At 34.9% G+C, this 12,235-nt stretch overlaps 1 protein-coding gene across 17 annotated transcripts in view; it reads right to left on the reverse strand.

Annotated features, from left to right (window-relative positions):
- The window catches only part of THOC2 (THO complex subunit 2), a 103,481-nt gene that overhangs the window by 72,953 nt on the left and 18,293 nt on the right, over nt 1-12,235 (reverse strand). For all 17 annotated transcript variants that reach the window (XR_006522410.2, XR_011499938.1, XR_006522409.2 and 14 more), the window contains exons 3-7: nt 11,644-11,735; nt 9,331-9,382; nt 5,139-5,209; nt 4,141-4,262; nt 3,436-3,569 (exon numbers count right to left, since the gene is read on the reverse strand). Coding sequence is in view for 13 of the 17 variants with exons in the window: in XM_014839213.3 (XP_014694699.1) it covers nt 3,436-3,569; nt 4,141-4,262; nt 5,139-5,209; nt 9,331-9,382; nt 11,644-11,735 (471 nt within the window). In the remaining 4 variants the exon portion in view is untranslated. The remainder of the gene's footprint in view (nt 1-3,435; nt 3,570-4,140; nt 4,263-5,138; nt 5,210-9,330; nt 9,383-11,643; nt 11,736-12,235) is intronic.

The following is a 12,235-nucleotide window of genomic DNA, read 5'->3' on the forward strand; positions in this document are numbered from 1 at the left end:
AAGGGGTTAAATGTCCCATAATCTACCTAAGAATAAAATCATTTGGCTTGGAGTTTTATTTTGTTTTTAATGTTTCTCTGGTCACCTGACAAGCAACCAAGGGGATTTGCGAGACTGAAGGGGCAGAGACTCTCACCCTACCCTTCCCAATCCCCGGTCAAACCTACAACCTTGGACAGCAGGTGACAAATGAAGGTTCTGAGGTTTGGCGAAGAGGGTTCTGCTTTGGGGTGAGAAGCAAAGGGTTAGAGGCTAGGCCAAAATGATTCTGGACCACTAAAGCCAAAACCTGGAAGAACCATTTTCACTCTCCAAAACTAAACTCAAGTAACTTAGCTCCATGACTAATTTTTAGCCAGAACTTTGATTTAGAGCAATGATCAGCACACTACGGCCTATGGGTCAAATCTACTCACTTTTTGTAAATAAAGTTGTACTGGAACACAAACATACTCATTTATTTACATATTGTCTACGGCTGCTTCCACCACTACAATGGCAGAGCCCAATAGTTTCTACAAAAACCATATGGCCCACAAAGCAAAAAAATATTCACTTCTAATTCTTTACAGAAAGTTTGCTGACCACTAATTTAGACAGAAGAAAAGGAAAGAAAACCTAGCTATTACTTTTTTTGAAGGGCATTCAGTAGAGCAGAGTGCTTATAGTTTAGTTCAGCAATTAAAGGAGTCCATCTCTGACATCCTTTCCTCTAATTTCTAAAAGATGCTTTTTGCCATCTTGAAGCAGGGATCATTTTTGTGGGGTCTATGACTTGGCAACTCAAGAGGCTACTAATCACTATCCATTGCTATTTAGTAAGTGTTTCAAATTTAGTGTCAGTCTCGAGATCACAACCACCATGCAGACTCATAATGGTTCTGCTTAAAAAGCCCAGGCTATCTGACAGGATATAAACAGTGTCTTTTATATTTAGGATATAAACATTTTGATGTGCCAGAATCTTTTAGGGAGCAAGTAACTATCTTTTAATTAAAGGATAATAAATAAGGATTTCTCCTGATCAGACCAAGTACCCTGAAACATAAGTGCATCTCAAATGCATACCTCCCAAACTAGATGTAAGTTCTGCCAATGGCTAGTGAAGGAGATCAGACCTGAGATAGCTTTGTATGAGGTATTATCTGTCGAGACTGCTCCTAAAGAGAAAACAATGCAAATAAATACGGGGAAACTCATCCAAACATACCATGAAAAACAGGATGCTGTGTCAGTGAACTTCTCTGGCCAGATGAGACAAGGCCTGCATGGAGTCTGCACTGAGAGGGAAATCCAATAAATTCTAACACTGAAAAAGTACTCACTGGAATTGAAATCTTAATCTCAATTTTCATGCCAATGAAAAACTCCTTTCTCAGACAATGGGGGAAAGAAGGGAGTCAGCTGGCCACAGAGAAACAAACACTGAACCAGGGAGATGAACTTTCTAAAATCCTCCATGTCAGGGAAAAGAGGCTAAGAATCATTATAAACTTTACAAGAATGGAGGAAAGATTCATTCATTTTTCAACAACTATTTATTCAGCACCTATGTACCAGGCACGGAGGTTAGAGGTACTAAAGAAAAATAGACAAAACCCCTTGTCCTTACGGAGCTTACGTTCAAGTGGGGCTGGGGAACAAAATACATTGTGTATTATATGGTGATAAGCGCTCAGAGGGAAAATAGTGACTACTAGGGAGTGTCGAGGCAGGTGGCCACGGAAGGCTACACTGATGAGGTGACATTGAGTTCTTCTGGCCTAGTATGCTTCACAGCACACTTGATGGACCAGAATAAGGTTTAACCCACAAAATCAAATTGTTTATACTCGTGGAATATGCATGTGTGTCATGAGTTTGCCACACTGTTCTTCGGAGATAGTAAAATAACCTGTCCTCTATGAGGGCAAAGTTCAAGAAAAGAAAGTAGTGTACATTTTCCCAATTGGGTAAAAGTACACCTTCAAGAAAATCCCTCTCACAAGGACAAAAAAATAGAAGAAATGAGGACAGACAAGATATGTCAACAAATAGGCAGATAAACTGAAAACAAAAACAAGTGAGGCGCTTACACCGCACAGAATTTTTATGTGGGGAATACTATCTAAAGAAAGTGCATAGCAGGATACAAAGGAAGACAAACCTATGGCAAAGCAGTACGGACAAGCATCTGAAGCTACATTAAAATGCTGCAGGAAAAATATGGAGCCTACCTACCCTGGAAAGAATAGAAAGGAAACCTTACAGGAGGATTTTTAAAAATGGGTCACTGTCCCACAACTAGAAGGACCTGCAACTAAGATATACAACTGTGTACAAGGGGGGATTGGGGAGATAAAGTAGAAAAAAAAATGGGTCACTGCCACGCAGGTAAGCAAGAGCCCTGCAGCCCTCGGGGGTCTGCCAGTCTTGGTGTTAAATTGACAATGGGAGGAAGTAGCAAAGAGAGTAAATCAGCTGCCAGAACTAGACTGACTTCAAAGGAAAGGGTAAATTGAGCTCCTTACTTTCTATACCTCTTGGTCACCAAAAGTCTAAGCCAAAAACAAAGATGATCATAGTAAATCAAGTTTTTTCTGGGTCACCACATATAGCACTAAAGGAAGGGGATAAGGATTGGGACACTTCCTCTCTCTTTCTTAGTCATACATAAATTTCAAAAACAGAGAAAGAACTAACAAGTTGAACATAAGCATCTCCTAAAATATAACCAGTGAAGCAGGGATATGACCTCTCCAACAGGTCTCAAAACCTAAGACATCCAGGTGTTGCAAAACCTTCCCTAAGATAGCACAACACCTAACAAATAATAGCAAAAGTTCTTTCCTTCTTGAAAAATCATGATTACCCTATTTTTCTACCATTCATTCCTCCTTCTATAGAAGCCACCTATTTCCTCCAAATGTTCAATGCAAATAAAAAGAAAAATGCTGAAGAAATTCTATTTAAAAGGTAGGTGGAATAACACTTTTCTATCTGCTACACTTTTACAACATCTGCTGCACTTACTTTAACGGACTGCTGTAAACATAAAATAAGGTGTGGATCAAAGTCCCTGTAAAGGGATTTTTAAATCAAGTTCAAAACAACTAAATATCGCCACGTTTCAAGAGTTCACTGAAGATTTTATTAAACTTTCACATTTGCTTATTTTCTTTATTGAGAAATACTTAAAAATTAAAGATAGAAATACTAGAGAGAGCAAAAACTAATACAAACAAACAAGTAATAGGGACAAAAAGATTTCTAATATCATCCCAAATGTTATTACTACTGATAAAATCTTAAAAATATAAGCTGGACAATTCTCTCATTTCTTAATTGAAAAAAAAAAACCTAGAGGGAATGCACTCATTTTGTCTTTATGGATACTCTCCAACAGTCAAAAAACTTATCTTAATAACATATACTATATATAGATATATGTCTTACCTATTAAAGATTTGATATTTTCTAAGATTAAATCACTTGTAATATTTCCAGATAAATCTTGCCCCAATTCAGCAATCAGCTTGGCATAACCTTCATTCTCTTCTCTTAACAAATTGAATTTTTGCTGCTTATAACTGAAATTAGATAATCATAGGGGGATAAAATTAATTTCAATTAACAACCTTGCATAAGAGTAATGTGTTTTTCTCATTGAATTTTCCCACCTCTCTTATATACAACAATCATAAGAATAGTTGTTGAAAGTTTACCTCTTTGTGCATCTTTTAGGAGAGAAAATAACAGTGGTTCATAAAAGACACCCCAATGTTAATTAAACAGGGAAAACCAGTAACAAAAGGAAAACAAACTGCTAATCCCAAGGAACAATAACATACCACTGTTCCCATCATGAGGAATATACCCTCGAGGATAGCCATAGTTGTAAAATATTTTATTAGTAATAATAAAAGCAGTGAATATTATTTTAACTTCTAATATGGAAAAAAATTAACATTGGTTTCACACAGGTAAAGTTCACTGCTGAGTCAATAATCACACGCTACTTTTAAAAGGAAAAAACAGAAGACATGCTAAGAGCGAGAAACAAAATCTTCAAACTTCCTTTAGAAACTTCTAGTATTCAAAATAATAACTAAACAACATACTCAGGTACATGATCTACAACAGAAACATACATGTACTTACAAGAGTTTTGTCTTGATTTTAACTGACTTTTGATTGAATTGCTGTGATTGTTTGATAAGTCCTAATGATTCCAATGTTTCTGGATCCAGGCGTTCCTTTAGAACTGTGTCTGAAACTAAATACTGTATTAAAAAATATTAAAAGCCATTTATTTTAGCATTCCAACTATGCATCCACAATCTGAAATATATTCAAAATAATTTTCCCAAGTAAGAACATTAAAATCACATTTTATATATATACACACACACACAATTTATAATCTATAAAAAGGCTTGGAACTTCAATTTAACAAAAGTGGTGATTCTCCAAATATTGAAAAATATAACATATAGCTCTTTAAAAAAACTTACTAAAAAATTATATGCATGCTGTCCCCAGCCTAAAAACGACAAGAACTACTAATGAAATCCTGATTAAAATTGAGTCTATCAACTGAATCTTCTTTAAGATAATACAGCACTTCAGCCTTCTTTGGTTTCTACTGTTTAAGTCAAATTCTAGTACAGCAAAGACAAGGACATTCTTCCAGGTCTGAGTAATGGCTTTTCTCCTTGGTTCTAAATTTATGAACATAAAATGGTTTACTAGACAATGATTATGACAAGTTCCAGAATTTATTATTTTTAAACTACCTCCATTCTTTTTCTCCTTGCCTAATAAAGAGTTTATGAGAAACTGTTCAGTTTAAAGTTGTCCACATCATTTCTACTCACTTGATAGATGCTTACCTTCTTTCCTTAGTTAGGAACTTACTAGGTCAGGAATATCACCTAAGGTTTTATATGTATAGATAGGTTAAGTGATATGGTAGCATGCCTATTTCATAGAAATAATTAGCGTGTCTAATTTTATAAAGCATTCTGTTTCAAAACCCAAATCTCAACTTACAATGAATAGTCAACTGATATCAATATCTTCCTCCATTAACACAATAAACGGTGATTACAACTGTTCAACGTAAAATTTGGAAAAGGAAAGCGTTTTTTAAAACTTACCAAACATGCTAATACCAATTGTGTAAAATAGTCTCTCTTGCTTTTTTCTTCTAAACAATTTGTCTCAATATCTGTAATGACGAAAGAAAAAAAGGTGAAAGTTTGAGTGATTTTTCTAGACTATCTAATAAGATACTTAATTTCTTTAAAACTAGCTAATTTTAAAATGCCTCATTCTGAATCTGGAAAAAAATTTAGAACTATGGGGTAAGCATGACCTGTCCTTCATATGCATATGAATGCTTAGAATTAATTTCTCCTAGTACTGGAGACTGACCCTGTGACCAACGGGATGTCCATAAAATGGTAAGTTGATTACACAGGAGCTATGTACTATGGCACTGGAAGGAACAAAGCTTCAAAAAAGTACTGTTTTCACAAATGGAAATATTCAAGCAAAGTTTAAACGACTACATGACAGAGATGCTAAAGAGGAGATTCCTTCCTTAGGTAGAAAGTCGAACTGGGAAACAACAAAGATCTCTTCTAACACTAAAGATCTTATTACTTGTGAAGATCAAACCCTTGACCTTGACCACCACGGTACCAGAGCCACCAACTCTATGAAAAGACAGTATTAAAAGATTTTTTTTTTTGAGGAAGATTAGCTCTGAGCTAACATCTGCTGCCAATCCTCCTCTTTTCACTGGGGAAGACTGGCCCTGAGCTAACATCCATGCCCATCTTCCTCTGTTTTATATGTGGGATGCCTGCCACAGCATGGCTTGCCAAGCAGTGCATAGGTCTGCACCCGGGATCCAAACCAGCAAACCCCGGGCCACCGAAGCAGAATGTGCAAACTTAACGGCTGCGCCACCGGGCCAGCCCCTTAAAAGGTATTTTTAACATCCTATTTTGAATTCTAGTTAGCAAATAAAATTTATTCAAGATTTTCATTTTCTTCCTACTGAAATATTTTTAAAAACTGAGGCCTCCTAGAGTTTCAGTAAATTATTCAGAAAATTTGTCAAACAATTTTTATGATCTGAAGTATGGAGGAAATAAAACAATAAGCTCTAAATGCCAAGCATCAAAAATTTCACCCAGGATTGGCAGAAATACAAGGTTGATCTCAGGATTATTGCTTGAATTGATTGCATACTATTATCCTATTTTTAAAGTCAACTCATAATTTAGAATGTGCTATAAAAAGAGGCATCAATTTTAGTGATGTAGTAAAAACTGTCCTCACAGGGTTCTAGGGTTCTCCCCAAAGAGACGTCCTACCACTGCTTTGCTTCAGTTTTCTTTCTATTGCCACGACTGAGAATCAAAAGAGAAGGGGACTTATCTTCAAACATCTCCACAGTTTCCTGGCCCTTCGCCACTTTCCCTTTTTGGACAGTGCCATTTCCCAATATCTTGGCCACTACAGCTAAGCACACAGTCAGTTCAAGTGTATTAAAGGAATTCCAGGGTATAATTTATGCAATGTAAATTACAGTAATATCTCAATCTCTCAGTAAAACTTTTAATCTGTGTATATCTCATCAATCCCTTCCAAGGACTCCTAGTTGTCTCCGCCTTATCTGGTCTTCTGTTCCCTCCTCAGCCTAGGACTTCAAGGATACTGATCTTGAGGGGTCGGGACTAAACTGGGCCCATTCTTATAACCAATATCTATCTACTCTCCAAGGCTCTAAAGTCCCTAAGTTCTACCCTCAAGGTCCCTAAGATCAAAGCAGCTGGGTAACAGGTTCATCCTCTTCAAGTCAAGTCTGCTCTCCTCTTAGCCATCTAACCTGATTAAGATATCATTCTCTGGGTTCTGATCATGTTAGAAAATGCTTAATAGGACCTCAGTAAATTTCTTAGCTGAACTATCTCAACAATCAATACAGGACTCTATTATCCCAATGATGCTTTCCCTGTTTTCTTTATTCTTTTTGTCCTAACTCACGAAACCATTCTAATAAATTCATTCACTATCCCTGACTCCTCAACCCTGAATCAGTACCTAATAAGTTCTCTTTAATTTCCCCTATGATTTTACTAAAAAGCCCCCAGCCATTTCCAACTCTAGGCCCCAGTATCACCAACCACCCATCCCAGCTCAGAGGTCCTACATCAGACTCCCCCTTTCAAGTTAATATAGCTCTCAGGCCCCCTCACTCTTAGAAAAGAAAATTACAGTTGTTTAAAGAAAACTGCTATCTTAACCAGGAAAGTATAGCATTGATTTGTCTTATAATTGCTAAAATATTAGAAAGACAACATGATGTAGTAAAAAGATCATGGGCTCTGGAACCAAAAAGACCCAGGTTCAAACCCTGCCTTACTGGCTTGTGTGGCCTTGAAAAATCACTTCCCTGAGCTTCGATTTTCTGATCTGTACACCTACCTTACAGAAGTCGCTGTGAGGATTAAAATGAAATTAAATGCTTAATACAATGCCCAGAACATAGAAGATGCTCAAGCAATGGCACCTACATAATTATTACTATTATCATCATTATCATCATCATTATTAGAGATAGCTCACGTTCTTACTCCTATTTCCCTATCTTGGTCTGGGGTCACCCTTAGATCATTTTTTCTTTCTGCCAAGGGTAGGGGTGGGTGAATAAAGGGGCAGGTGAGGGAAATTTTCTTTCCAAGTTTGCCGTCCTAATCTTGCTTGTAAAAATGAACTGGATAGGCTAAAAAAATTTCCCGAGAGCAATCAAACATCATCTTCATGAATCGATGCTGCTAGTAAAGAGCAATGACTTGTAACAATAATTCATATTACTAAATAACTATGAAGAGAAAATACATCCTAAATAAATAAGCCAATAAAGAAATTACTAGAACTTACTAGCAAGCTGAAAATTTGATGATTACCCAAAGTAAAACATAAAATAGACTCCTGACGCTATCAAGGAACAGCTTTCACAAAAGTGTTACCTACAAATCACCCTCTTTCAGTCTTACAAACTTAAAATAAAAACAATTTTTTTAATTGAAACTTGTTTCATGTTGTATTTATTTGTAACATATCTTTAGTGCCTACTTTAAAAATTAAGCTTAATACGTTTTTTATTGTTGTTGGTATAAATCAATCAATCCAACAGATAGCATGAACGTCTACTTATTCATCCAAACCAGGACAGTTTTAAGATTGAAAGAAGGCACTATTAACAATTATGCCAGGGAAAAGAAAACAAAACTGGGACATATGGTCACTCCATCGATGGTCTGGCTCTTTTCATTTATCACTCACAGTTCACATACATTTTGGCCTGTTCCCAGCATTACTGCTGTTAAGAAATCTTAAATGCCCTAAAGGATCAAGCACCAGGCATTTAGACTTGTTGAGATCAAATTCCAGACTCTCCATAAGACATTTAAGTACCTATCTAATTCTAGGAATTAAGATTAATGAGCTAACATAATTCATTCCAGCTTGACTAACTCTCAGAGGGATAAGTTTTATTTTACAGTGAGTATTATAAGGTCTGGTAATGTCTTCTATTAGATCAAAGTTATATAAAGCATAAGACTGATGAGAAAAACTGTGTTCAAAGTTATTTTAATTCAGATCTAAAATTAGAGAAATAAACGTACAATATACATTATTTTTAAATCCATGCTTCCCATGGAGGGACACTACCTTTTGTTCTAAGACAAAGATATAGTCCTTTATCTTGCATGAATTCTTACTTATTCTGGACAAATAGAGAAGTTATTTCCAAAGCTGGTTTCTCATCCTCAAAACAAAAGTACTTTTCATTACTTTGACTCTTCTTGCTCTTTCTAAATTTAAGAAGAATCAAAATAGTACAGTGGCAAATTAGATATCTGTTGAGTGTCATAAGTTGGAGATTCTGACATTCATTGATAACGTGCACTGAATAAGAGTAATTAATTATGTGGTTACTAAAATCTGACTCAGACTAACTTGAAAAAACTTGGGTTTTTTACTTGAAATGACTTAATTTAGCTCAATTTTATATAAAGATATATTTTGAAAAACTCAAACTATTTGAATTATAAACTATCTAAAGTTAGTTTATAAACAGTGATTATACTCACATTTGACTTACAATTCTATATTTTCTATAAAGTAAAAAAAACATATATTCTAGATTTGTAGAAACATTAGTAGTACATTTGTAAAATACTTAGTTTGAAAGGCAACATTTTATTTAACATAGTGTATTAATTTACCAAATGGCACTTTTTACAGGTGAAATAAAGGCCTAATACCTACCTAATATGCAGAATACGTCAGCAAGAATGGAGGGCATATCCTCACGAAATTCCTAGTTTTAAAAATATAATTATTCATAGTAAATACTAGAAAAGCACACCAGCAAGTATTATGGTTTCAGAATTAACACTCTTCAGTAAAACTTAAAAACTAACAAAACCCCAACACCATTATGTTAACAAATAATAAAATCCTTCAAGTTTCATAATATAGAGAAAATAAAAAGAGGGAGAGAATGGTTAGGGAAAAAAAAATGTCTATATGTCTACCATGAAATAACTTGATAAAAAACAGAAACCTAAACAAAAACCTCAGGAAATATTAAAGAGCACAAATGAGTAACATTTTTCCAATGAAATTTCATGTTAGAAACCACTGGAATTTGGAATACCTCACACCTACCTAAAGCAAGACTGTTAAAAAGGTACATTTTTCATCCCAAACTTTAAATGTTGTGCTCATGCCTGAGTCAACACTGATCTATGCAAAAATCATAGTGGTATCAGAAAAACAGAAATCTAAAAACATACAAAAACAATTACAAGCTGTTGTTCCATAACTCAAGATTCTCTGAAGATGAAAATAATTACCAAAAATCAATCTTTATTTTCTTTATGCACTGATGTTTGCAGCCTTTGGAGAAAGTGACCCAAAATTCTCCCCTCATTTCTGGAAGAAAAGTTCAGCATTTATTCTAGGTTTGTCTCCTGACTTCCCACTCCCCATGCCCAATTTCAGAGCCGTTTTCCATTAGTAAGGATCATAGTTCAATTATTGCAATTAGTTTGCTGGCACTACAGCAACCTTAGAATTAGCCTATTTTCAGAGACTAAAGGAAAGAAATATAATTCTAAAGAAAAAACTGGCAGCTGTAACAGACACGCAAGATATGCTTCTGTGGCTAAGATATGGGACAGTGCGATATGGGACTATGAGAAAGCCAGGATAAAGACAATCAAGTTGCAGAAGTATATACATCACTAAGGACTTCAAAGGAAAGGGGAAGCTAAGTAAGAACCAAATATACATTAACTTTGTTTCGACTACTCATTTTCAATAAATGAGAAAAGCATTAGAATCAAATTCCATAAACACACTAAACCCTATACCAATGCCCAATATAAAAAATGAAATAACCTTAATTGGTGACTAGACTTTGGTCTCTAGTTTCTTAAGGGCTATGAACTTTGGCTATGCCTTCCTGAATGCAAGTACTCAGGCTATCTGATCAGAAATAATAAGGCAAGACAAGAGTTTTCAAACATGGAATACTAGTTGTTGAAGAAACAGAGTACTCCAACATGAACTAATGCTGCTCTTATCAGATAGAGACAGTTTAGGAATAAAAGAGAAACTCATATTGAAACCCTACTGCTCAAATACATCTCAGTATGACGGGGGGGAAAAATCACAACAGCTAAACACAGAAGTTGTTTAAGACCATCCTCGGGAAAGCATAAAAATCATACAAAGGAGATTACCTACCCTAACAAAAAAAGGCTACAAGAAGCTTAAAGCAGCACAGGGGAAATTCATACTGATATCAAGAAGCTCCAGGTCCCATCTCAATAATACTTATTAAGAAAGCTCTCAACTGGGCAGATATTTTTATTTATACAAGTTTAAAATCCAGCCTAATAATAAAGAATAATACACCACTCGTAGAAACTAAAACTTAACTACCAGTTTACAATAAACACCCTTACAATGTGAGAACTCACCCTTCAATTCAAATACCAAACAACCATGAGAAAAGTATCTGGCCTGAATCTAATTTAAATTCTGTTATAAAAGAGGAAAACAGAATAACCACTTAAAGGTTAGGAAAAAATCTAGTTACTATTTTCTAAAACAAACAGCAAACACATGAAAATTGGCATCAAGTGAACTTTACAGCTATGTAACCCCAATTTAAAATAATCTAATCCTCAATTTTAAAAATATATTTAATTTCTAAACATAACCACAAACAAAAAAAAGTACCTTGGTGTGTTATATTGGGAGAAAAATATTCTAGCCAAATTATTTTTCATAGAGCATTTTTAAGTATACCTTGATTTCATTACAATGCAGGCTTTTGTTTTTTGCCCTCTCAGCTTACCTAACATTTTCTGCTTTACTCATAACCAGACAAAAAAATTAAAATATCTTTATTTCTGTCTAGCAACAATGGCTTACCAATATTACCTTAAAACATTCACTACTATAATTTTGAATAAGATGAAATGCAAGTTATATACTTCAGGGATCTTTGTATCAAAGGCAAAAAAATGTTAACCATTATTAAATTTAAAAACATATATACATACTTACACTAATGTCATTAAGAACATTAGATGCCTGTTCATGCTTTAGATTTCCTTTAATGACATGGTATGACAATTCATACAGAGCTTGCTGGAAATCTGTTGAACATAAAAGAAAGAGTGTAAGGACACAGTCTCTTGAACATGAAAGACAGACCCTCCGGGTAAAGATCCATATATGTCCTACTTCTCAGAATTATTATAAACATCAATAAGGATAAGAGAAATATACTTCTACCGCTTTTCTCTAACAGATTTTTTCCTTTTATTTTCACAAAAACAGAATACTAAAAGAGTAGAAAAAAGTTAACTTTGACTCCACTACTACAAGATTACTGCTTGGGCATTTCCTTCCACTCTTTTTCTATAAGTCTACATATTTTACATATTTCTATTCACAGTTCACATCATTTGGTATTCTGATTCCCCCACGAACACTTTTGAAAGCATTTTCTCATGTTGCCAAAGTCTCCAAAATTATTTTCAATGACTGCATAGAACTCCAGCAAGTGGATATAAGCTAAATAAACCATTCCTCTCACCAGCAGATTTCACAGTTTTCTAAATATATTCAGATTATAGTCAATTCAATCTCGGGG

The sequence above is a fragment of the Equus asinus genome, chromosome X, assembly GCF_041296235.1.
Source record: "Equus asinus isolate D_3611 breed Donkey chromosome X, EquAss-T2T_v2, whole genome shotgun sequence".
Lineage (NCBI taxonomy): Eukaryota > Metazoa > Chordata > Mammalia > Perissodactyla > Equidae > Equus > Equus asinus.